This window comes from Octodon degus, unplaced genomic scaffold (assembly GCF_000260255.1).
Source record: "Octodon degus isolate 3935 unplaced genomic scaffold, OctDeg1.0 scaffold00043, whole genome shotgun sequence".
NCBI lineage: Eukaryota > Metazoa > Chordata > Mammalia > Rodentia > Octodontidae > Octodon > Octodon degus.
The window spans coordinates 8,384,638-8,410,501 of NW_004524619.1; the positions used below are offsets into that span (position 1 = coordinate 8,384,638).

General features: G+C 47.2%; 1 protein-coding gene across 2 annotated transcripts in view; it reads right to left on the reverse strand.

The window, feature by feature from the left end:
• Nucleotides 1-25,864, reverse strand: part of Cacna2d3 (calcium voltage-gated channel auxiliary subunit alpha2delta 3) — a 954,216-nt gene that overhangs the window by 196,402 nt on the left and 731,950 nt on the right. For both annotated transcript variants that reach the window (XR_002821195.1, XM_023715780.1), the window contains exons 17-20: nucleotides 14,185-14,268; nucleotides 6,387-6,458; nucleotides 6,068-6,129; nucleotides 4,605-4,672 (exon numbers count right to left, since the gene is read on the reverse strand). Coding sequence is in view for 1 of the 2 variants with exons in the window: in XM_023715780.1 (XP_023571548.1) it covers nucleotides 4,605-4,672; nucleotides 6,068-6,129; nucleotides 6,387-6,458; nucleotides 14,185-14,268 (286 nt within the window). In the remaining variant the exon portion in view is untranslated. The remainder of the gene's footprint in view (nucleotides 1-4,604; nucleotides 4,673-6,067; nucleotides 6,130-6,386; nucleotides 6,459-14,184; nucleotides 14,269-25,864) is intronic.

Below are 25,864 nucleotides of genomic sequence, written 5' to 3' on the forward strand. Positions count from 1 at the left end.
GTCTAGTAAGGCAGCTAGGGGAGGTGGGCTTGCAAGGGCTCTGGGAGATTTTACAGAATCTCTACACTACGTTGGCTGTGTGCTTTGGTGTGGTCATGGCTCATTCCCCAAAGGCATGGGCTGGGAGTTTGGTGAGCGATTTGAGGATACTGGGTGGTAGTGGGTCTTTAAGATGTGGGACCTCGTGGAAAGCACTTAGGTCATTAGAAGGGAGCGATATCCTTCTCACAGAATAGGGTTGACTCCCATAGGACTGGATTGCTATAAAAGAATAAGTCTGGCCTCCCCCTGCCTTCTTGTTCTTCACTTGCACATGTGTCTCCTCTGCATGTGGTAATTTTCCTTTCTACTTCTCTGCCATGTTAGGACACAGCTAGAATAGCCTCATGAGAGGCTGTCCCATTGGGGTCACCCAATTTCAGATGTTCAGCCTTCCACACGGTGAGCTAAATGAAAGTTATTTTCTTTATAAATGAGCCAGCCTTAGGTAATCCATTATAGCAGAACAAAAGAGGCCCAGCCACTCTGCAAAGTCACTCTTTTCACTGGCATCTTAGGTTTCTTGACTTCAATGAACAGGCATACACTTCTGAATAATGCTTATGGGCACTTTGATGGCCTGTTTCAGAAAGTCACTTTCCTGATGATCAGTAATACCTCACTGTCCTCAGATCCCCAATTTCCTCCTCAAATAAAGGCATGAAATAAACAGCAAAAGACTAGACTTGCCCCACAGTCCTGCTTGAAGTGGGGGATATACTACATTGAACGATGGCTCCAATAGCACTGACTGAAAAACCTTGGAAAAGTCCTATCATCTGAGTTGATCACCTATACAACAGAGATAACACTGCACATCTCTACAAGGGATAGTGATTAATCCTATGATAATCTATCCATCCAAGCAAGCTTTCTTATTCCTTCCTTTCCTATCTCCCTCTTCCTTTTCCTCCTCTCCTTCCCTTCTTCTAGCCTTCTCTGCAATCCTTAGCTCTTTCAGCATTTTTACTGAGCATTTGCTATATGCCAGGTACTAATCTAGGCCTTGAGAACACAGCAGCGAATCAAATAAAAATCAGTGCCTTAATATATTCATTTCCAGTGACAGAAGAGAGATTAGTAGGTATCACTGACATTTAAATAGCCCATCACTGGGGCTGGGGAGATGGCTCAGTAGAATAAGCGCTTGGCTGGCAAGTGCAAGGACATGAGTTCACTCCCCGGTTCCACCAAAGAAATAAATAAATAAATAAATAGCCCATCACTTAGCAGTGCAGGCTATGAAGGATCAGAGCATGGAACAAGGACAAGGAGAGGCAAAGGACAGGAAGTTTTCAGAGAGTGTTTCCCTTCCAACATGGCAGTCACAGAATGTGAATTTTTAAACAAAGACCTGAAGAAGACTAGAGAAGGGTCCTGGAGACAGCAGGAAAGATGGCTACTGTGAAAGTAGAAAATGCAGAGGCCCTAAGACAGTGGTGGAGTGGGCTGTATCTTTCTAGAATATGGAGTTCCAAGTGTCCATCCCATTTTTGTTCTAGGGTAAGTTACCCACGAAGCCCTCTGAGGCTCTATTTCCTAGGCCCTACAGGTGGGACTCGGAAGGAAGATGCTTTTCTATTGTTTCTTTGGCTTCCCAGGCACCCAAGGATGTGTAATTGTCCTTTAGTTCCCTCCATCTCTAATTCGAGTTCTTCTAACCCAAAATCACATCTTCTGAGAACTGATAGCGCTGCCATTAGTGGCACAGCTATAGCTGATTAAACAGTGATTGGGTACAACACATATGAAAGACATAAGCAAGTCAAAGGAGAGTCAGAAGGGACATAGTTTGAGCAGGCAGAACTCCAGCCCATACCTTCAGCCACAGTAATGGCTTCTTTTGCTTCTGAGCAAAGGCTACCTGTATTATCTCGCATGTCCAGGAACATAGGAAGTCCCTCCAGTCTGTAGGTGTTGGAGTTTGGGCTTATGTAAGGGGAACAATACAATACAAGACACGTTGTATAAGATTGTTTTATAATAAATCACCCAAAGAATCATATACAAAGAGTGCAGGAAATACATCTATGCACTAAAGACCAAAGAACCCAGCTGAGGGCTTGGATTCTAATATCCTGCATGAGCCCAGCTGAAAACTTAGAGCCCATAACAATGCCTCCCACAAGTCTAACTGGAGGCCTTGAGCCCATGACAGCTCTCATGCAGACCTGTCTCATGGTAGAAGCTAGAAAGTGCATGTCAGTGGGATGAAGGATCTGTGCTAGCAGGCCGAGTGGTCTTCAATGTAGCCAGGAAGCAAGCTCAAGGTAAGCACCAGAGCTCCCCTCAAAAGTACAACTGTCCTTAGCAACAGTGAAGTCCCGAGCTCCTCCAAGGATGAGAACAACCAAGCTCTTACTTATCAGGAAAGTCAACCCCAGGAGCTTCTCTAGGAATCTGAGCAGTGCACCATCTTCCCCCCTGAAGCCAGGAAGCAATGCTCAAAGTGAGGACCAGAGCTCCCCAACGTGAACCGCAGCCATCTTCAGTGACAAGGTCCTGAGCTCCTCCTCTGACAAGAACAACCAAGCTCACCAGGAATGCCAGTATGACCAGGTCCTCCAGCAGGACAGCCCAAAAGAACCAGGAGCGCCCCACAGCTGCAACAGATTCTCCAGACAGCTTCCCTAACAGCCTCCCCACAGCTGCTCAGGTCTGCCTCTTCTGCTGATGGCAACAAACCTCAGGTGGGCCTCCCACACCCAGTGCCACACTAGTTCAGCTCAGCTGGGTGTTACAAGCTGACCTCCAGTTGGAGATCCACCACAGTAGGGATGCAGCCTCTACTGAAGAACCCGAAGAAGTACGGTGGCTATCTTCAAAGAACTCCTTCCTTTTCCAAGAACATAAGAGAATAATCATACCATGGTTCTTAGAGATGACAATACCCTCTATTAGTTAGCCTAAGGGGAAGCAGCTTTCCTAGGCTCTATTACTCAGCAAAATTGGCAAGATTGTGAGTTGTTTTATTTATACGGGACCAACAGGGAGAGGAAGATCTGACCTCATCTGTGTGGGTAACCAGTCCCTCTCCCCCTTGCTGAGGACTCAAACTAATTTCTTGCATGGAGATTATAGTTAGCTCTGAAATTCTCTCTGTGTGACTGCTTACCCTGACAGCTGTGGAGCATACAAAGATAGTGACCAAAAAATGATCCAAAAGACAATGCAAAACAACTGTGGATAGGGGACAGTGAGAGAGAGCATGTGCACGCAGAAAGGGAGGGAGGGACAGGCCCATGTGGGGAGGATTCACTCAAAGGACAGACAGATTAGAAGCAGATAGTCCATCTCTGACCTCTCACTGTGTCGGTCTGACCTCTCACTGTGTTGGTCTGACCATTAAGTTGTTCCTCGGCTTGACCTCAGATGTCTTAGACATGAATTTTCTTCCTTTATGGCCAATGATGTTCACAGAAACCACACACAGTCCAGAGCCAGAAAATTCTGGAAGTTAAATATCTCTAAGAGAATTTCCAGAAGTGTCTTGTCCAAATCATAGGGCTACCTGTATTCTCCTGTGCGTCTCTAGAGAGAAGCCCACACACTTGGCACCAGGATGGATAAACACTGGGTTTTCTCAGTCCACTCTATGTCCCTCTACTCTGTCCCGTAAGATCACACAGTCTACTGGGAAACAAAACCTACGCTGGTGAAACAATGTCAGGACAATCAGCAGGAAACCAGAAGGCCACCTACTGAAACAGGCTCCTCAGGGACCACTGCTTTCATTCTTCATGCCCTGTTCCATCTACTGAGAGAGCCATGGGGCACTCAGCCTAGGCAAGTCCACCACAGTCATCTGTAACCATCCCTAAGCAATTAAAATTTGGCTTAGAACCAATCACAGTGTTCCTCTTGTCCTGCCTGTGTGTATCCAGAAGATACCTCCGGTCAGGTCCAACTCTCTGTCCATGAAGACACAAAGTGTAATGTGCAGCTTGGGCATGTGATTTGCTTTGGACCACTTGGGGAGGACCACCTTTCAGAGGCCATGTCTACCCTTCCCTCTGGACTGGTGATACTAGTGTACTTCTGGACTAGTGAGTTGCCGGGAGATGAAAGGGACAGCACGTGGGTGACTTCGCTGTACAATTTAGGGAGCTGTGACATGACCTCTGCATAGGGAATGCTGTGCACCTGTGCTTGCTACCAGGGGACACCAGGGAAATGCAAGGCTGTACCCCAAAAGACATTGGCTTCCAGGTATTTGCTCCAGTGTTTTCCTCCCTGAGATTGAGTTTTTAATTTGTACTTCTCCTGCTGCCCAATTTTATGTGTGAAAAGAATACTCCTGGTGAATCATTCTTATGAGTTGCCTTGACAACTTTGTGGATTATAGTAGACTATAAATGCAGTCATAGCAAAGGCCACTAGTTGGGGTTCCCATCATTCTGAAACCCAGGAAAAACATGAGAGACATCACGGGCAGTGGGCAGTTATGTTAGTCAAATGCCCAAGGGACTGGTAGAGGGGTGGACAGCCAATGAGTTCAGGGAACTGCTAGCTGCCTCAGGTCCTTCCTCCCAGCGCAGGCAAGATGAGTCAGGGCCACACTTTACCTTCCTCGATGGTCACGTTTCCTCGGAAGAAATACTTTCCATGGCCTCTGGAGAGCGCCACACCTAAACTGTGCAGAGAGACAAGGCAGACCTTGAAGTCTATGGCATGGACTGCGACAGGCTCGTGGGCTAACATTTCTTTTTAATTTTCCATTTTCACATTTTCATTTCATGTTCTATAAACAATCTTTCTAACAGTTTACTTTCAAAACCTCACTGATTATAGTGGGTGTTGGTTTCTCTTAGGCTTAAGCAGCTGCTTCAAAGTAATTTCTGATTGGAAATGCCAGCAGCAATTGGCTGTCCCCGTGTTTTCTAGCAGCAAACAGCTTGCACAGCCAGCAAGCCCTTGCCTTGGAGTCCCTTCCGAGGCCCTGCTCCTAAGTCCCACCTCACACCTCTGCCCTGCATGTGACTGACGATGGGGCCTTCTGCACCCTAGACTCTGGGACTAGGGCAAGCTGGCCCATTCCCAAGAGCTAAACTGGCCCATTCCACTCCCCCTTGCATGCCACCCTATTTTCATGCACAAGCTTTTTGGTTCAAGCCTCTCCCTGGTCTAATAGGCTCCCCACACTCTCCTTGGCTTGATTTAATCCCCTTTCTGTTTTTGTCTAAAGTAAGAGACTATGTTTTAAAATGCAGTCTCTTCATCTGGCAAACCCACTTAGCAGCTCATGTGTTTCTTGATTACTCCTGGTTCCACATGGAACCCGCCTGTGATCCTTGGCAGTAGATGGCGATGATGCTAGAATCTATTTTTGGCTTAATCTATAGTCTGGAAACTCTTTCCTTAGCTCTGGGAGACACCAGTTCAGGAACAGGAAATGGCCCTAGTGAAACAAAATTTTTTTTTCTTTCACAAAATGCACGTTACAACACGAAGTCAACAGTAGCAGGGACTTTTAGAAGGCTACATGCGCATCTGAAAGCAGGCAATGAGGCAAAACCATTTTTCAAGATGGTGACAAAGAAAAACAACAGGACTCCAAGGCACACAAGCACAGGAGGACAGCTCGGAGGAATCAGACAGAAGTACAACCGGAAGGGTGCAGTGCTACCTCCAAGTGGGAAGGATTTTTTTTTCTTTTGTTGTTGTTTTTGGTCATGAAATAAAAGGTGAAATGGAACCAAGGAGGCAGCAAGTTAGATGGTTAAGGACCAGGTCACCCTCTGAGCCAGTCTCCATGCCTCGGGGGAATCCCCAGAGCTCTGTGGCTTTACAGCAATGAGGTTGAAAGCCAGGGCGGATGAAGCGAATTCTCCTAGGTGAGCCTGAACCATCTTCCCCCTTCAGGAAAGCACAGACAAAAGCAGCCTGGGAAAAGCCCCTTCCTCACTCTTTCCAGCCTTTCGGCAGGGTGGGTTTTCTCCTCAGATGGCCAGCTTTGAGAGCCTCAGCACCTTTGTACAAACACACTGATGGGTCTGATGGAATGTCCATGTATTATGGTCAGCTCTACCTGAAAGGAGTACCCTTGATGTCTGTATAATAGTAGTCATTTGTCATCACCAAAACCCGTTTCTAGATTGAAAAAAAAAAGTCGTAGAGAAAAGAAAACATGGTTAGTCTGCTAGGTGACGTTTGCAGAAATCAATAAAAATAAATGGACACACTGTGATCAGGTTAACAGTACTACATGAATCTTGTTTGAGATAAGTAAAGACAAGAGGAAAATGATCTCAGTGAAAGATATTTATTCCAGATAGAGCTCTCAAAACTAATTTTTCATAGAGGTTTGTTTTAAATTAAGCGGCAAGAATGTTTGAGAAAAAATGTACCCCTTTGTCCACCGTCTTCTTCACTTCCATGGAAAACTTCCCGGTTTTTCGATTCACCATGGCGTTTCTTAACTGCAAGGATAAAAGAGAATGTGTGTGTTAATCCTTCCCTGGTCAGTCCCCAGGTTACCTGGATACCTCCATGCTCGACTGAGAGCACATCGGAGGCCAGAGTGAAGCAGCAACATTGTCGCCTGCAAGCTGCAGAGCTCTGTGAGGTCCAAGCCGCATCTGCCTGCTGCACTCAGACCTGTAGGACAGAACTTCCAACAAACAAACGCCCGGCTGCTCTTGCACAACGGGGGACAGGCTAACAACAGCACACAGAGGACTTCCGCCTCTGACCTGGAGTGCTCCTATAACCTCAGGACAACAAGAACAACAAAACAGCCTGCACCATGCTGATGAGGAATCGGAGAGCGAACTCTCAGCAATCACTAAAACACTCAAGAAGCAAGAATGTCTCCGGCGCAAAGTCGTATGCTCCAAAAGGGTACCGATTTGTGAAGAAGGGATTTTTCCAAAGATAATCAAGTTAACGATATTTACTACCACCCAGTAGTTTTTTAAAGAAAGGGCTGAACATGTAGAAGAGGAGGATTATTTTTTTGTAACATGAATCATCTTCCGATGCCTGCGGAGAATCGCTGGCCAATTAATTGCCTTGCTGACAGGGCAGTGAACAGGGGTGACCCTGTCTCTGATTTTTAGAGGTCCCAGCCAGGAACAGTGAGCCTGACTCTCCTCCCCCACCCCAGTTGGCCTCATCTAATTATGTGTGGCCCTTCCACGAGTTCAGAGGAGGACAGCAGACACAGTGATGAAAGATGTGCCGTCACGGGCACCAAGGGTCTACGGCAGGAAAGGCCATTTAATGGAATATGAACAAACGCTGACATGCCACAGCCCATCAGGAAAGCCTCCTTGCTAGCTGGTGCCTTAATTCTGTCTCCCGTTCCTTCTTTTTCTCCTTTGAGGAGTTTGAGTAAGATCTGGCTGATAGAAAACTGTCCCACCTGCAAGCAACTTAAATTCGTTTTGGGGCTTCTAGATTTGGATTTGCATTCCCATCTTCTATGAGAGAGAGAGAGAGAGAGAGAGAGAGAGAGTTAAGGCACAATTTTTAGCTGGAGGCATATATAAAATAAAACATATATTTTACTCTTCATATTTTTTAACAACACATAATGGGCATTTCTGGAAATATTTTCCCATTTTAACTTTTGTGGTTTTGGATGGGGAAGGCTGGTCCTAATTAAGTCTACTTTCTAACTTTTAAGAACGGCTCGATTTATCTTTAACATGGTTTTCATTTTCCCTCTCTCTGGTGCCTGCCTAAAGCCATTTGGGACCGTCCCCTTTCATATTCCCCAGGCAAGCTGGAGATTAGGTAAGACTCCGCGGGCCTCTGTGCCGCTGCGCCCCTACTCCCAGTAGCACAGAGTGAGTGCGTGGCTCACTGATGCTTTCAGGGGCAGAGACTTAGTCTAGCTTTGCCCCTTAAAGATGGAAACAGCTTAGACTTGTGAACGCCTACTAGTGAAACCATACGGCACTGCAGTTTAGATACAGACTAAAGGTCAGGACTTTATGACATTGGGCTCAGCGCTTAGCTTCTCTGTGCCTTAGTCTTCCCTTCTGCAAAACAGAACTAATGACAACACCGTCTCATAAAGCACCCTCCTCAGGTAGTTGTAGTGAGGACCAGAGGGGCCAGTAGTCAGTATCTAGCACAGTGCCTGGTACACGGAGGATGTGTCAGCTCTTCTATACCACCATCATCACCAGCATCATCACCACCATCCCTCCACGGCCGCTATCTTCTTCACTGTAATTCCTCAACTTCATTTAGGGCCTGAAAACTCCCAACAACTTCAGGAGTCAGGATTTGAGCTTCAGTCCTCATGCCACAGAGGCCCATGCTCTAACCCAGTGTTTTTCAAATTTTGTGGACTGTGACCCACACAAAAATATACCTTGTGCTGAAGAGGTTCCATGTCCCTATTTCAGTAGATCACACTGTTTGTCTTTGCCTCACAGTGGCTACTCCATGGCTCCTATGGCCTCTTCCCTAACCCCTCAGGCTGAAAATTGCTGATCCTAAACACCCATGAGTTGGCACAGACTGAAAAGGAGGCAACCTGAGGCAAGATATCAACATTCAAGTGTTGCTGGACCCCACCAGCTGCCCTTGGACCTGTCTATGGCTCAATTTGTTCTCCTTCTTCCTGTCAAAAATGTCCCTGAGTGAAGACTCCAAGACCTTGGGGATCCTGTCAACTGCTATAAAGCTGTGTTCATCAGATTCCACGAAGCACACCTTACTGCTGTTACTGGACCTCACTACGTGCTGGGTGCCACTTTCAAAAATTCTCAAAATTATTTTCTAAGTTATCATTACTATCCCTACTTACATGAAAGATGGGGAAACTGAGGGATGGGGCTAAGAAACCTGTCCAAGGTGGCAGCCTGTCTGCCTGGTGAGCCCAAGCTTTTAACCTCTGCTTCTCAAAGCATGAGAAAATACACTTGGACAGAATGAAATATGTTAGCATTAATATTAAAATTACATGGTGCTATTTCTAACGTTGTTTTAATCAAAGTAAAATTCTAAAAATTGACCATGTTGTAGGGTGTGGATTTATCTTCCCAGCAGGTTCTTCTGATCTGGGGGCTGGGGGTAGGGAGGTGGTTTTCTGTCACTGCAAGAGAAGGAAAGAGGATTTTTTTCCTCCCTCAAGACACTGCCTGTGAGAAGCCAGCATTGTGATATGGGGAAATACTAGAAATGTCACATTATTAGGGATGCTGAGGTTCGAGAAGGGGAGAAACCTGCTCGGAAGTAGGTAGTGGTCAGTGGCACTCCTGGTTTCACATGGCATAGGCACCCAGAACATAGGCAGGAGAAAGGGTAAAGGGCATAGCAGTGCTGTCTCCCCAGCCGGGGCAGGAAGGATGTGACTGAGGATGTGTCACAGGGTTGTCTGAATACGCTTTGAAGTTGTCACTGCTGAGATTGAGAACAGCAAACCACATGGCAAAAATAGAAACAGCTTGGCAGAGGAAGATTTCCAAGCAAATTTTGCTGTGCTCATCGGTGAGGGGGTCACAGAGGCATTAAAAATTACATGTACAAATATCCAACTCAACCCTGAGTCAAAGAAAGGCAAATCAGGACATCTGCGACATAGGATGAGCCTGTCTGATGCCATGCCTTTGCAGGTGTGACAACACAGCGGGGTCTGTGACACAGAAAGTCAAGCTCCCTCAAGGTGACACAGTAATCTGGAGGCAGTGACCAGCGCCGTGGTCTCCAGGAGCCACTCTGCCTTATCCACTGGCTTTGTGTGCCCCGAGAACCCCTGGAGAGCCCATTTGTCTCTTCTGTGGTGTTGAAGCTGAAGCAACGTTGATGAAAGGCGGAAGCGCCCACTTTCCTAGCAGCACATGACAACCGCAAGCCGTGCTCATGTTCTACTGGGAGCCTGCTGACTTTACCTCCCAGGCAGAGCCCATTAGGGAACCTTCCCAGGCCAGTGGCCACCTTAGGGTGCTACCTAATGATAGGGCAGTTACTTAATGATAGCTCATTCTCCTCCCAGTGGCTCCTGGTCCACATGGAAAAGGATTCCCACCTTTCCTACCGCTCAGGCAACCTACCAATGGCACAGCACCTGCCCAGGCTGGCAGATTAAAGGGAAGGGAGATTTTTGGATAAGCAGCTCTGTCACCCTCTGGCAGGCTCTATCAGCACATGAAAATGTCCGCAGGCACAGATCTGCTCTCAACCCCATGTGGCGGTCGGGACCTTTACACTGTAGGCTTGGTTCAGGGGCTCAGAATTTAAGCATGAACTGCGGAGACACCAGAGAGGGTGTAAAAAAGTGTGAAATCCATGGATAAAATTCTCGGAAATATGCTCTAGGGGAGGAGGCTTCCAGGGATTTGGGAAGCAAAGGCTCTGGGGAAACATTCCATGGGAGTCATCCTGGTAGGAAGAAATGTGGGCTGCCTGGGGGCGGTAGGCAAAAGATTTACAGGGCAACAGACAGGACTCTAGCTGAGCTTGAGGGACAATCTACGGGCTGCATCACAATGCCACGTGCACAGATGCCACTTAGCCACCTTCCTCATTCTCTCTGTTCCTCAGGAGAGGGTGACACATCTGCCATTTGACACCGAGACATGGTCCTTAGAGATTTAGGTTCAAGGGTGCGTCCTGTGCCTGCTAAGGGCTTTTCAGAGATCTGGACTGTGGGATCCAGGCTTCCTTGGCTGAGTGCCCTTGTACCCTTTATTGCTTCTCCATCTCAGTCTCCTCACCTATGAAATGGAAGCAGCAAAGGCAGTGTTTCATGGGATTACTGAGAGAAATCAATCAGTTTTCTCATGCAGAGCACTTAAGAACAGTACTTTTTATTTATTTTTTGCAGTACTAGGGATCGAACTTGGGACCTTGCCCTTGCCAGGAAGGCGCTTAAGCCACTGAGCTATTAGAACAGTACTAGCCCATAAGAAGAGTTCCATATAGGGCAGCTACTGTTACTTATGAGAATTTTCTCTATTTATGGAAATAATCATGTTCACTATGGACTTCAGTAATGACTAAAATGTAACAAAAACAAAACAAAAATCATCCGTAATGCCTTTAGCCATTTCCAGGAATTTGTAACCAAAGGAGAAACAGTACTTTTAAAGATAAGTTTTCCTTCCAAGAGGTGATGCTCTCTAGTGACTCAGATTACATCATACATGTCTCAAGGCCCCATCTGCTGTGACTCATGGGTTCCACAAAGATCTGTGGTACTCACTGCACTGTGGACGTAGCCCTAACTCACCCTTGCCCATCACATTCCTCTACACAGTCCACATTTCTCTCTATCTTTTAAGGGTTCTTTTGCACGCCTAACAGTGCATGTGATCTTACATTACATTTGGAAGCACACAGCAAGTTGCCCAAGAGACAGTGGAGTAAAACACCTGCTTAGGCAAGCACAGGGATGGGGGTTCAATCCTGGATGTGCTGTTGCCGGCCCTGCCCCCATGGCATGCTGAGACACTGAAACAGACTGGGCATGGTGGCGGGTGCCTATAATCCCAGCGCTTGGGAGGTTGAAAACAGGAGGATCACTATGAGTCTAATCTACGTAGTGAGACCCAGTAGATCCTGTACTAAATACATTGAGAGAGAGAGAGAGAGAGAGAGAGAGAGAGAGAGAGAGAGAGAGAAGGCTTCTCCTTCATAACTTCTACAGTACTCTGCTGCCTCCTCAGTGGGCTCTGCAAAGAGTCTTTCCCAGATCTGGATCAGAATATGGACAGACAGAATTCTGTGAAAATTTCACAGGGGTGCTCCATATGGATCACAGAGTCCCCCAGTCACCAGTGTACAAATCTCCAGGAAAGAATAGTGACTTGGGACTTCCTAAGTCAAACATGACAAAAATAAAGGAATTCCTATTTCAAATACACCAAGCTCCCAAGGGACAAGAAAAGAGACATACAGGGATAACCAGAGACCATTCTGTGCAGAATGGGGGCAGGTAGTGGGCCAACTTGTGGGGTGGAAACTCAGGTCTGTGAGTCAGGAGTGGAGGGAGACTGCACAAGTGAGGCTCAGAATTCGATGCCTGTAGCTTCGATGGGAAGGGCACTGGGATGAGGAGGTAAAAAGTGCTTCCAAACCATGATTAGTAAAGGGAAGAATTGGCTCACTGAAAATTAGCTCGGGCACCAGAGATGACTAGAGCAAGCCAGGGGTAAAGAGCTTCGAGCGGAACACATGTGCAATGAGAGTGTAGGCTTTGTGCTAAGGAGAGCGGCATGTGTGGGCTCCCCGCTGGGGCTGGGGATTCTAAACTAGGAGTGTGCACCACCAAGGCTGCATTCCACGCTGCCTGGAATGGACAGGATGAAGGGGTCGAGAAGCATGCTGATAGCCAGGTTCAAGCCCGTTGGGAGAGAAGCACAGAAGGGCTCAGTGAGCTCAAAACAAACCAAAAAAAAAAAACCGACACAGTGAAATGGAAGAGAAAGAAGAGAACAGCAGGTTCCCTTCAAAGATTCACGAGGCACAGTACCACCATAAGAGCACAGGGCGAAGACATTTCCTCATGAGAAGGTAGCTTGGTGCTTGACAGCAATGGATAAGAATGTGCATTCCTGACAATGCCACTGCTGACAGAATGCCCACAGGACCATATAATGGTGTAAGCAATTTATAACTTTCAATAATGTACATGTTATATTAATTATATTGCTAGATATAGATGTATATCCTTGCAACAGTTTGATGAGGTAAGGAATCATTACCACCATCTTATTTGATTGGGTAAAAGCCCCGTAGAAAGCAAGAACCCTCCTGGGTGTAGAGGTCCACGCGGCTCACTGGAGACAAGGGGCCAGCAGCGAAGCCCAGATCAGTGCGCTGGCCTTCCGGCTCCTCACACTTGCTGAGAAAGGGGTGCAGGTTAGGTGTAGTACGAGGCAAAGACCTCTGGCAGTGCAGCACAAGGAATAAGAAGACACCAAGCCCTACCAGTCAATGAACTGATTATCACCTCAGACCGGGCAGGGAAAAACGTGTGGAAGGGGAAGTGGCTTTTACCCAATAGCAATGCTATTTCATCTGAACTTGGGTGAAAGTAGACTTAGTGTAGATAAAGAAGGAAACAGGTTAACTTTCTAAAGCAGATGTGAGTCTTGAATTTTTCTAGAGAGTAAAATAGAGATTTACACTGGCTGGGTCAGGACAGGGAGCAAAGGGTGTGGAAAGAGGGAAAACGGGGAGCAGGGAGCTGCAAGGCCACCCTGTTTCCAGAAGTCAAGAGAGAGAAACCAGTCCGGAACTTCAAATGTTTCTCAACAGTGCTATGGAGAGGAGGACAGAGCCCAAGATAGAAACATTGGTAACTCAATGACGCAACTTCCGGAAGGACCCCCAGAGGGCTGGGGGACCCCCAGAGGGCTGGGGGTGCAGCTTTGGGTGAGAGTACTTGACTGTCTTGCATGAGGCCTGGGTTTGATCTCCAGCACTGAAAAAAAAATGGTAATAAGAAAGGACATCAGAAAAATCTAATGGAGCAGAGGAAAGGGGACAGGCACAAAGACAATGCATGAAAAAGTGCAGAGAAAGCCCAGCCAGAAACACCTGATATGTGAGGATTTAATTAAGGATAGGTGGCCTGGATCTGCATGGAGGCAAGCCGTGTCTAACAAATCTGACTTATTGAGGAAGTAACAAGAAGACTCGATGGGGTTAAATCTCAGGGATGAGAAAAGCTCCTGACCCAGTGCCGAAGAAGCATGGTGTGCTGCAAAGTTGTAGCTGGCCAGGCAGCAGGAAAGGCTGGGAGGTGCAGGAAACAGAAACGCAGCCAGGCACACTGGGGTTAGGAAGGCCAGCAGCACAGCCCTCGGCTGCTCTTGGGAAACAAGGACTGTGACTCTGAGGTGCTGACAGGTGAGTCCTGGCTGTGCAGAGCCTGCTTGGTTTGTGGGTTTCCAGCCCTTCCAGTGGGCAGGGCCTCCTGTATCCAGCCAGGACTCCCTGAGGGCAGTAGGTCTCACCAGCTGCACTGGACAGGAGACTGCATTCCCAAGCCAGAGAGGGGACCAGTTTGGGATGGTTTTAGCAGACTGCCCAAGCAGGTAAGGTGGCTGGCCTGGTAAGAAAGTTGTTATGCTCCAAAGGGGGTCCACAGGTCTAATGTCTGCATGTCCTTCTGGTGGCCAGGTGGGCCTCCAGCCAGCTCCTCAATTCAACAGAGCTCCCTCCCAAGAACCTGAGGTCACTCACCACATCATCTCGGTCTTCCCATTCCACCTCGGAGAGGTCAACACTACTGTAGTTAGGTTTCCTTCGTTTTTTTCCTTCTTCATACTAACCTCAGCCAGAAGAGAAAGACAAGAGGAGAAAAAAAAAGTTCATGAAATCATCAGCCAGGGAAGCCTTCATCCTCTCTAGCCCTGGGGACTGTGAGACGACATCCAGGGTGACAGTTCTAGGGGGGTTAGTGACAGGCACATCAAGGCTACATGATGGAAACCTTTGCTCCAAGCTGGGGGCTGTTAAAAACCGAGTCCTTATGTCTGATGGATTTTCCCAGTGAGTGACCTTTTCGGTTTCCTGAGATGCCAGATGCCGAGGAGAGCTCTCCCCCTCCTGGAAGAGCTGGAGGTAGTGTACACATGTGTGACATGTACCAGAACTCACAAGCCACCCTTCATGACACAGGAGACGGCTTCTTGAATATGTGTATGGAAATCAAATCCTGCCCCCTGTGCTAAAAGCCCTTAGTCTCAAACCTTCCCCTTGCCTGCCTGGGGAAGAAAGAATCCAGCTCCACTGCTGACGATGGGCTCAGTGTCCTGTTGACATTTTGCAGATGCGCAGAACCTCTACGCTGTCCGCTGACTGCCACAGCACTGAGCTAAGCACGGACGCTTCACCTGGAGTAGCTGTGGGTGCTGCCCGATTGAATGGCCATCAGGGCATTTTTCTAGAAAAGCTGATGAGAATATTAAGAACTGGGGAAGTGGTTTTTGTTTCCTCCCTAAATCCCTGGTGTTAGTCACTCTGCAAGCCTCCCATTTTATCGACCGGACATTCTTATGTCTGGATGTTCATGCATATCAAGGCTTTTAACGCTGTTGTTGGGGTGTTTATATGGTAGGGAAGTCTGCCCTCTGCTGCAGGCTAAGGATAAGCAATCTCTATATAAGTTTAGAAAATAAGATTCATAATACTATATATCTATCTATATCTATATCTATCTATTTATATATATTATGGTAACTAACACTCTAAGTGGGCTGCAAGATGAGTCGAGGTGCTTTCACACCCCAGAATCACAAGTTGCTGCCTTGGCTACTGTACATACAGGTGCTGATGACACCCTGGACACAAAGGGAAAATCGTACCACAATGTGGAAGCACACAAGTCTAACCTGGCCCCCAGTGGCTTCTTGGTCACAGTGGCTAAAAGAGCAGCTTTTTGTGGCACCGCAGTACTGAACAGGGTAGAATGGCTTTTTTCCCCCGCAGAGTGCTTTTCCTCCCTGTGAGCTGCATTTTAGAGACTCTACACTGTCTCTGCATGGTCCTCCTCCTCACACAGAAGGCTGCCCTGCCCATCTTCAAGAGGCTCTGAGGACCACATCAACCACACTACCCTCTCTTCTTTCTAACTGATGGATGCTCATGGTCACTACTAGACAATGAGATCCACTCCAGAAGAAGAGAAAGGAAGAGAGTCGGTTCCCTCGGAAGTCACTGGAAGTTGTGGCAGGTTAACAGTTGGGTCCCATTACTAAGAGTTCCTGTGTTCATGGAAGCTCTGTCCCTGGGAAAATCAGGCTTTCTCTGAGCAGGAAGGACAGGGATAGGTCTGTGGGAGATGGTGGCACACACAGAAGTGACAGGGATGGGCCAAAAGATGCTAACACTCAGGCTGACCCCCTGGAGAGCCAGAGATGGACAGATGCCACTCCAGGCCTCTGCCACACGTGCCAAAAGTTCCCAACTCCCGTTTTAGGACCAACTGTTTCTAGGAGCTATCAGGCATCTGAGAAATTCATGAGCCTAGATCTTGAACTTTAAAGGCAGAACTTTAGGGGAGGTGCAGCTAGCTAGCTTGACGATACAGAATTACCTAGTAGGTACGAGCCCCTGGGTTTGATCCTAGCAGAGTCAAAGGAAGAACTTTTACACCTTTTTTGGTGGTCTGCTGCTGGGTCTGAATGGTTTATTTATTTATTTATTTAGACAGAAACAATTTTTCCTTTGCTCACTTAAAAGTGCTCCTTCGTTCATTTATTCAGCACACTTTCATTTACTGGATACTAACATCACAAAGCACTGAAGATTCAGTCACTCAAACAGCATTCTGTTCTTTCCCAAGGACTTACCTGTAGTATCCTACCCTTAATTCTGTTCTGAATCATGCATATGGGAAAACAGGCTTTACCAAGTAATGTAACTCATTAAACAACAAGTTATATAACTTCATATAGACAGTAATGGGGCAGACACTTTGCCTACCACTAGCTCCTGCCCAGACTGCCAACCTCCATGTTAGTTCAACCACTGCTGGAGAAATTTAAAAGCATCTCAAGGTCCAAGGTACCAGCTCTGCCTTGATCTTCAGCAAAAGCATCCATATGTTTTTGAAAAAAGAAAAAGGCATTGTAGCTATGCTACTTCGTGCGCCCCAAGTCCCATGGTACACGTCACTAGCACAAAGGGATCTAGATGCCTCAAGCTTCCTCACACAGTGGTACTGCCACAGCAGAGGCAGGTCATGAAGATGGAACGAGACCCTGCAAGTAAAATGGCATCACATTCCCAGAGGGAGCAAGCTCCTAATGCACCACTAGCACGGTGGCGGCGAGCCATGCGCCTCTGGTGAGGGCACAGGGTCCCTGCCCAGAAGTGGCAAATACCCCTTTCCTTTAAAAGAAGGAGGACATTCAATAACTCTGCAGATCGCCATTACGCAGGTCATGGGCATTTGTGGAGGTGGAAGTGTCCATCATGTGCAACCGTGTATCTCCTCCTTCTGTGTGTATCATAAGCTGGGCCTTAGCTCTCTCCTGGGAGAGAAATTCACAGTTGTGCTAAAGCACCTGCACCTGTTAGATGGCATTTAGCAAAGTGAAATCAGAAGAGTCGATTTCTCACTATTCCTGAATGTCTTTACTCTTTCTGCAGCCACTCAATAGATTCAATGCAGTATTTTACACTAAATGGAATACACAAAATTTGGAGCAATTGCAGAGTACGGGAATAAAAGTTTTCCCAGCACACGGGCCCATCAGCTACTATATCCTGGTGACTGTCTCTGATTGGTAGAAACGAGAGCGAGGGGTCCCCCTCTGCAACTGCCTTTTGGGAATGCCCTTCCATAGTCTGCTTAATAAGTGCATGCAGTCCACCTGGAACACTTTTTACCAATGTCCTCATGAACAGGTGGGAGGCTTCTGACTATGAACAAAAATGTATCAGAGTAATGAATCTCGGTAAGAAAAGACAAAGTCAGTGGATGCTGCTTAAATGAAAAAGGTCAAAGACTCTGAGATAACTGCAGCATACTGGCCCCAAGTACTCCTTTATTTTTTTTCTCCTTAAGAAAGCTAGAAGGTAGCACTCCATTTGAAAGACTCCCTTGCTGTGGACGGGCACAAACCATCCTTCGCCCTGCCCTGGGTAAGCATTTTGGTTTTCCTGAAGGAAACTGCTTGAGTTCTACTCTCAGTAAGTATTCTTGGGAAACTATGGCCACCCTGGGTCAGAGATGGTCACTTGTAGCTGCAGATGTAGGAGAGGGCCACATCACTCCACAACACAGGGGTTCATTCATAGCTGATAGGCCAGTGGTGCGGAACCCATGAGAGGTGTGCCACAGACAGCTCTCTATGATCACTGAAAGCTCAACAAGATTTTAGCATCACTGGCCTAGGCCAACCCCCGCGCTATTCAAGGGCCTCGACCCATGATGTTCTCCTGGATTGATCTGGGAAAGGGACTCTCCAGGCAGCTAGCATTGCTAGGGTGCTAGTAGGTGAGACTGAGATTAGAGTATCTCATGCCATCTCTACCACTGCTTGGGGTCTTCATGACAACCAAGAAGCCAGGGCAGAGAAAGCAAAGACCACATACATGAGAGGATCCTGGACCTGTGGTACACACACCCGATCAAGCTGGGTCCAAAATTGTCCCAGTGACAGGTGTTTTAGGGATCAGTACATCCTCCCCACATTATTGCTATCTCCCTTTCCTGTTTTGAACAATCATTTCAAAGAGGGGTTGGCTTTCAAGTGTTAAGTAGTCGGTAGAGTTCTAAGTTGTGTCAGTTTAACATCTTTATTTTTAAAGTTGTAAATGAATGACTTTTAAAATATATTTTATGGGCTGGCCAAATAGCTCAGTAGATTAAAGCACCTGTTTAGGCAGACACAGGGGCCAGGAGTTCGATCCCCAGGCCTGCCATGCTGATCCCACCCCTGGGGCACACTGAGACAGCGATTGAGACTGGGTGTGGTGGTACACACCTGTAATCCCAGCTCTTGGGAGGCTGTAAACAGGAGGATCACTATGAGTCCGATCTACACAGTGAGAACCTGTAGACCCTGGCCTAAAAATACAATAATAATAATAAATGAAATATATTTTATATGAAGTGTCACAAAGTTGGGTGCTCTGATGACTATTTGGAACACCTCATTTATAAAATGCTTCACCACTCACAAAAAGCACTGCTCAGTAGAGCAGACTTCCTCTGATTGCCCAGCCCCACTTGGCAGAAAGAGAATCTTCAAATCCCCACCCCCAGCCCAGCTCGCTCCTCTCACATTCAGCTTTGGCGTGGGACAAATCCCAGGTTCCCCAGCACCACAACTTCTGATCTGTGTAAGGAGCTCGTTATGGGGCTGAGGCATTGTGTATGGCAATTGTTAGTGTATCTATAATCTGTAACTTCCTTTGAAAATGTGATTAACGAATTGCAAATGGTTTCCAAAGGTTTATAAACAGACTTTGAGAGCCACAGGTAGGTTTTTAGGTTTTGGTGCCTGTTTTATGAAAAAAATATGGAGAGGGAGAATTTAATAAGGAAAGATATTCTGTGCTATGAAAGACTTCGAGGCGGAGTTTCAAATAAAGGCCAGATGCAGGAAACAGGGAGCACACAAATAAATACATGGCCCTGGAAGATGCAGCGTGAAGGCACCCTCATGAGGAACAAGTGGGGAGCAGGGGGTGCCTGCCTGAAGCCCAGATACGCATGGCAGTATTTAACCGTCTGGATTAGAACACCCTTTTGTGTCCCCTGCAGACAGACAGGAAGCACAATGAAATGGGCCAAGGTGATGGTCACGTTGACTTTCATGCCTTTGAGAGAGGCTGCGGAAGCCTCTGTATACATCCACACAGCCCCTACGGAACACATACGGCTCGAGCCACTTCACGCTGCCGATGTAAAGGAAGGAGCTGAGGGTAGGAGACCCACGCTGGAGAGGGACAGACCTTGCCCAGTACCATGCTGGCCAGAGGAGGAGCACAGCTAAGGCCAGAGACACTAGACATCTGGCAGACAGCCACCAGCTGCTGCAGATAAAGGCCTTGTCCATCTCTGGATTTCCTAGCCTCTTTTTCTCTCTGGGACTGAGGGGACCACTTCAGAGGGAACACAGCCCCCTTCTCTCCTGTACACACAGTAAACAGGGTCCAGCAGCCACTGCATATGGCTTTCCTTCTCTCACTCATCCACTCCTAAGTTGCTTCCCTCTGCACCCCCAAATCCCACTGGATACCTAATACTGCTTAGACCGTGCACCAGACACAAGCAAACCTTCAGAAGATGCAGAGGAGCTGCTCGGAAAGGACAAGCTCCTGCCCTCAAGCCCCTGGTCACAATTCACAATCAGGAAAGGTCAAGAGAGGCCATGTAGAAGAGTCGTTAAAAGCTAGGGCCCTGCGTTCAGACCTGAATTCTAATAATACTTATAGGTTGCAGGCTTCAGGGCTAGCTGTGAAGCTCTGATCCCCGTTTTCCTCAGCCATAAGATGCAATAGCAAGCTCTCGGCCTACAGATTTAGAGTGAAAAGCAAGTGGGAAGAAGCCAGGCTGAGCACACAGAGGTGAGGATATCACAGATAACCATGGCCAGAAACCTCACCCCTGCAGCTTCTCCAGTGACTGCTGGTACATTACCCCTGACTTATGAGATGTCACAGTCCTGGGTCACAGAGTTCATTCTGAGGGAGGGTGCTCCGCATTGGTAAAATGGTTCTGAACAGAATTGCTAGTCAATAATCCTTACCCTTGTTTTTTTTTCCATGTGGTACTGGGGATTGAACCCAATGGCTTTGTACCAAACTTATCCCCAGACCTTTTTTTTTTTTTAATTGAGATGGAGTTTTGCTAAGTCTCTAGGGCTTGAAATCATGACACCCCACCTCAGCCACCAGAGTTCTGGGCTTCAAGAGGCCCTTCAAGATGGCTTTCTGATCTTCTGTTTTCAAGGACAAAGTGAAGGCCAGGCAGGCCTGTGGCACAGTAAAGCTCTTTTGCCTTGAATATGACAATGGAGCTCTATCTTGCCAGTGGTCAACAAATGTCTCCCCTTTGGTGACAGATTTGGAGAAGGTGACCCTGGAGGAAAGAAGTCCCATGGTCTTTGTGAGCCTTTGCTCTCTTGGGGGCCCAGCAGCAGGGACTGAGAGTCTCATAACTAAATGGCTTTAGTAGTTGGTTTTGCTTTTTTTTTTTTCTGATTATCCATGTGATAACTGCTTCTAGCAGAAATTTCAGGAAATGATGAAAAGTACAAAAGAATTGAAAGGATGTTGTCCTCGCTGCCATAATACAGGGATCACCATCTGATGCTCTGTTACCTTTTCCTGGAAGCAAAAATAAAAGTACTTTGATGCTGTTACTGCCTTCTGTTCAGAGGTCACTGTTTATAAAATGGAGCAACCAATCTGTTCTGCTTTCCAAATGACTGCCTCTGGAGTGGTGGGTGAATTCCATCCTCTCCCCACTCTCCCCACCCCACCACACAGCTTCTCCCTGCTTCCTATCATCCACCTTTTTGTGGGAAACACTGCACATATTTTGTTTAATCTCCACAACTCCAGTTGAAGGAGAATCACCTCACAGACAGGAGAATGCTGGGCACAACAGGTCACTTGGAGATGTGGCTAAGAGGCAGCAGAACTGAGTCCCACCAACTCTGCCTAGTTCCTGAGCCTCCCTCAAGGCGGTTCCCTCCTTACCAATCTGATCCTGAGATCAGTGGCCCTCACCACCAGACTGGATGTGGTAGTGGGAGGGGAGGTCCATTTGCAGTCACAGAGCCAGGCTGGAAGTCAAATCCCACTTATGTCAGCCACTTATATGTCTGTAAACAGCCAACTCATTTGGGATATAATGAGCAGTGGTGAGTGTCAGAATAAGTTGCAAATCATGAGAGATGACCCAGACTGAGGTACTGGAGGGAATTAAATGAGACAATTGGCGACCAGTGGACAACAGCTTACTTTATTTCTTCAGGGTCCCTCTCAGTACCTGAGCATATCAACTTAACTCTGATTTTCACCAAAATTATGTTGGCTCTTTTGGTTGTGTGACTTCAACAGCCCAGACATCTCCAGATGAGACATGTGTATGGATGATGCAAACATAATGCCAAGAGAGAAATTCTGATGACTGTGTGTATATTTGAGATGCAATCCTACATGTCACGGGGAGAGGAGAAGCCCAGGCACACCGCAGGGAGACAGAACTATGAGGGTGGGCCCACAGCCCACAACCGGGGGATGCTGGGAGAAGTACCAGGGCATGTCCAGACACCAGCTTTTTCCTTTCTCTAAGAGGTGCGATGCATTTACTAATGTTTTTAAGTGTCTCAGAGATGAAAAGTCCTACACGTTCCCCCCATATGATTATAAAGTTCTTTCGATTGCTATAAAACAAAAACAACTTAGGTGTTTCTCTAAAAAAAATAATTAACAGGCTGCTTTGAAAATCCAAATGACCTTTATCTTAATCAGAGGCCTCCAAGTAGCTGAGTGGCCATGAGTCATTCATCGTGTGTGGGGAGAAAGTGGCCAAGCGCCACCACTGTTTTATGGGTCAAATGCTGCTTAACTAGACCACGGCTGATTTCAACTCCCGTTCTCAAGAAGTTAGCCTATGGTCAGTGGCGAACTACTCACGGAAATTAAAATTTTACTGGGAAATTGGCACGGGAGGAACCTTTCATGCCAGCCCTGGAGACAGAGGACAGGGACTGTGGAGGCAGGGAATAGAGAGGCAAGGCCAGGCCTGCAGATCCAGGCAAAGAGCAATGCTAAGAAAAGACTGCTGCTGAAGAGACAAGAACAGAAACACAGAGAGGAAGCAGCTGAAATAGATGTACAGTGGCAGCTGAAGGACACCTCTTCTGATGAATTTGGGCACTTTGAGATAAAACCCAGTCAACAGCTCTTGGATAAAAGTTAAGAGGCAAGACAGCCTTCAGAATGAATTACAAACTTTCAAATAGTCCCTGGGTACGGATATATGCTTGATTCCAAAGTCAATTTTATATAAGCCTTCAGACACCACTATGTCATTAAGAGATAACATCTAGGGTAACCGAAAGCCTCTATAATTTGCAAGTTTATCTGTGATATCTGGCAGGCAACTTTAAGGGCAAAAAAGTACAGAACTTTACCGGACATTGCTACACTACAGAGTTCACTAGATAAGGAGACCCGAGGCTAGGTGCCACAGTCTAACTTGTAAAGGGAGTACAATCGGGCACGACAAATTGATTCTAGTTTTGAAACTGAAAAAGACAATGAGCTTCCTCATTCACTGAAGTCAGAAAGCAACATCCGCCCATACAGCTCTGGGTTGTTGGGAGCGGTCCTCTTCTGTCTGTCTCCCCCGTGCCCAAGACCTTTCTCTGGCTCAGCAAGGAGGAAGAAAAGTCTAGTGCCACCCTCTCAGTTTGGGGTAACAGTAGCCAAAACAGAGGGAGAACACTCAAGTCTGGATCTCTTTGTGTGCTAAATGACATGAGTGGCAGCTAGCTGGCAGCGAATCTGAGGCGAGGTGACAGAGGAATGCTGAGAGGACGGAAAGTGATCCTTCCTGCCAAACCAACGGCCATATCGGACTGATGCCTGTGACCGTAGCAGCCTAGTTCAGGACCCCACACCACTGTCCAACGTGTGTGCAGGTGGTTTTCTTTAGGAGGTTGCTTGGCATGATAGCTTGTCTTTAATTTGCTTTGCCTGCTCAATTGTTAAGGATATTTTCAAAGGAAAAGATGAAGGAATCCCCTTTGTGGTCACCTTGTCCACGAAAATTTCTGGATCTTTCCAGCTAATCTCTGCTTCCCCTTTTCCACTGGTCCTTTTTCTTCGCCACCCTGAGAATGCAGCTGTTGGCAGCGTGGACATCCATGTGGCCATCCTTTCCAACATATGATCCCTGCCCTAGCTATGTCCTGACCACCAAATAGAGCAAATCCTCACCCATCGTTGGTCCATGCGATCTACTAGACTGGTGGCCTAGCCAAATATTTAGTTTTGTCTTTGTGTGTGTGTGTGAGACCCCCCCAATCAGAGTGATATATCCTTTTAAAAATGCTCTGGATGTGTGGCAGTCTGAAGAAGCCCAAAGGACTTCTGATGTGAATTGTGACTCACAGGAAAACCCAATGTCCCCTGCAGGGCTGGCTGAGTTCCCTCAGCAAGCTATTTGCCTGTGACCATGGAAATGTGGCCAGGGGCTAAACTGGGTGATTATAATCAGGAAGAAGGCCAGTGATCCAGCCCAGGTCTGTCAAACTACCACATCTGCTGGTCGCTTCTACCCTCCAAGTGTCTTGGAAGTGAATCACAAGAGTCTTGCCATCAGCCTTGTGCCAGGTACCACTCCCCAGGATAAGGGCAAGTATCCTTAAAACAGACTCTCTTCCTGGATGCTACCCACTCCCACCATTCTCCTGGGTCCAGCCAGAGGGGTTCTTCTACAACTGAACTCTGACCATATCCTCCTGAGCATGCATGTCCTGTAGGATCCTACCCACCATTCTAGCATCCCCGAAGTCCCCTCACATGCCCTCTGCTTGGCTCTCTCTTCCATGTACTTCCTGATTCTCTCTGTTCTCCTTAGCTAACCTGAATCGGCTGCTGAGAATGACACAGCCACTCTTCCCTTCTGGCCTCTCCACACCTGCCCCATCTGCTCCTGACACCCTTTAAACTGATTCAGATTCCAACAGCAAATTCTCTGAGCTCTCTGGACTCTGCCAAGACATCACTCCTCTCCAAGATCTTCAGTGACCCTGTCACAGGGTCAGTTCAAGTCCTTCCCTTTTGCTCCTGAGCCTTCCCGACAGCCCATCTCCATGCTGTACTGCATGGTGTGCACTTCTCTCGCTGCTGATCCTGAGCATCTTGAAGGAAAATGGCTATTTCCTGCTCCTCACTGGGTGTAAGAGCCTAGAACGGCATCCAGCAAAGAGTAGGTTCCCCGTGAACAGGAGATGAAGGCATCAATGAACAAATCAGTGTACACATCCATGTCATAAATATGTGACTATGCCCATCACATGTGTTGGCATTTTTGTGAGCATTTGCTTATTTAATTCCCACCCAAACCCCTGCAACAGGTACTGTGTTTGGCCGCACTTTTCAGTGGCAGAAACTGAGGATAGGGAAGTTAAGTAGTTTGGCCAAGGTCACTGAGCAGACAGTGGCAGAGCTGAGGCTTGATCTAGAATCCTGGCCTTGGAGACAGCCAGACTGCTGGCCAGGGCCTGCCTGAGATGTGTCCTCAAGATGCAGGGCAGGGGAGAACTAGAAAAGGGACCAATAGCCATCAGTAGGTCCCTAGAAGTGACCAGAGTTGGGCTGCACATGATTAAGTCTCAAAGGAATCTCTTCCTTAAACCTGTAGGACATATATTTATATTTTCATTTGTCCCTGAGCGAGCAAGGGCTCTGTTTAGCAAAAGTCCGAGACACGTTCAAATCAAACCTGCTGCAGTAACAACTCCTCCCTAGCACTTCTAAATTTTCTTGGAGTACAGCTGGAATTCCAGGAGAGGTCTTCTGGGAGAATCCAAATACGATAGCTGGCTTTTATGTTCAGGATATGCTACCAAAGTCTCTACTTCTCTTTCTTGGGGAGAAGTGACAGTACTTGATGATACTGTAGTTTATTGTCCTAAAGTAATAAGTGTTTCAGTCTGCTTTCCTTTATCTTTCATCTGTTGATACTTCCCATCCCCAAGAAATTCAGCTCAGTTCACTGAGCATTCTCCTGTGCTCAAGCACCAATCTTCCATGCCAGGACTATCTCAGTTTAAAGGGCATTCTGTATTATTTAGAATAAATGTACCTATACTTGTCTTCCTTCTGGCTCATGGTCTATGTGTGTTTCTTAAAGGGTCTAGATTCTCCTCAGCTCCATATGAACAGTGTACCTCGACTGGGTAGATTTTGGTTTTGTCATCATTGGATCCAAATAGAAGAAGCTACTACAGCTATGCTAAATGTCTTGCTACTCAAAAGACTCCCCACCCTCCCATGGTAAAACAGGCACCGAAAGCACTGATTTTGAGAGCTGACCCAGGGCCTCCAGGGCTAGAGCTGGCAGGTCAGCTCCTCTGAGGTTTCTATCTCTTGGCAAAGTGGTTGATGGACATAGCAACCATTCCTTTGGAAGCCTGAGTCGTAGCACAGGGAAATACCACCAGGTGCAGTCTTGTCATGCCTCCTGCTGGGTGGAGGAAGTCCCTGGGGGGAGCCACAGGGAAAGCCTCCATCCCAAGGAGAAAGGGCCAAGTGAGGCCAAGAAGAGTATTCAGCAAAAGCTCTGCCTGGCTTGGCCAAATTTTTTTCTTTCTTTCCTCAATAATCTGAATTTCTTTCTTGTCTCAATAATCTGCTTTGCTGTTTTGTCTTATCCAGCAAACAT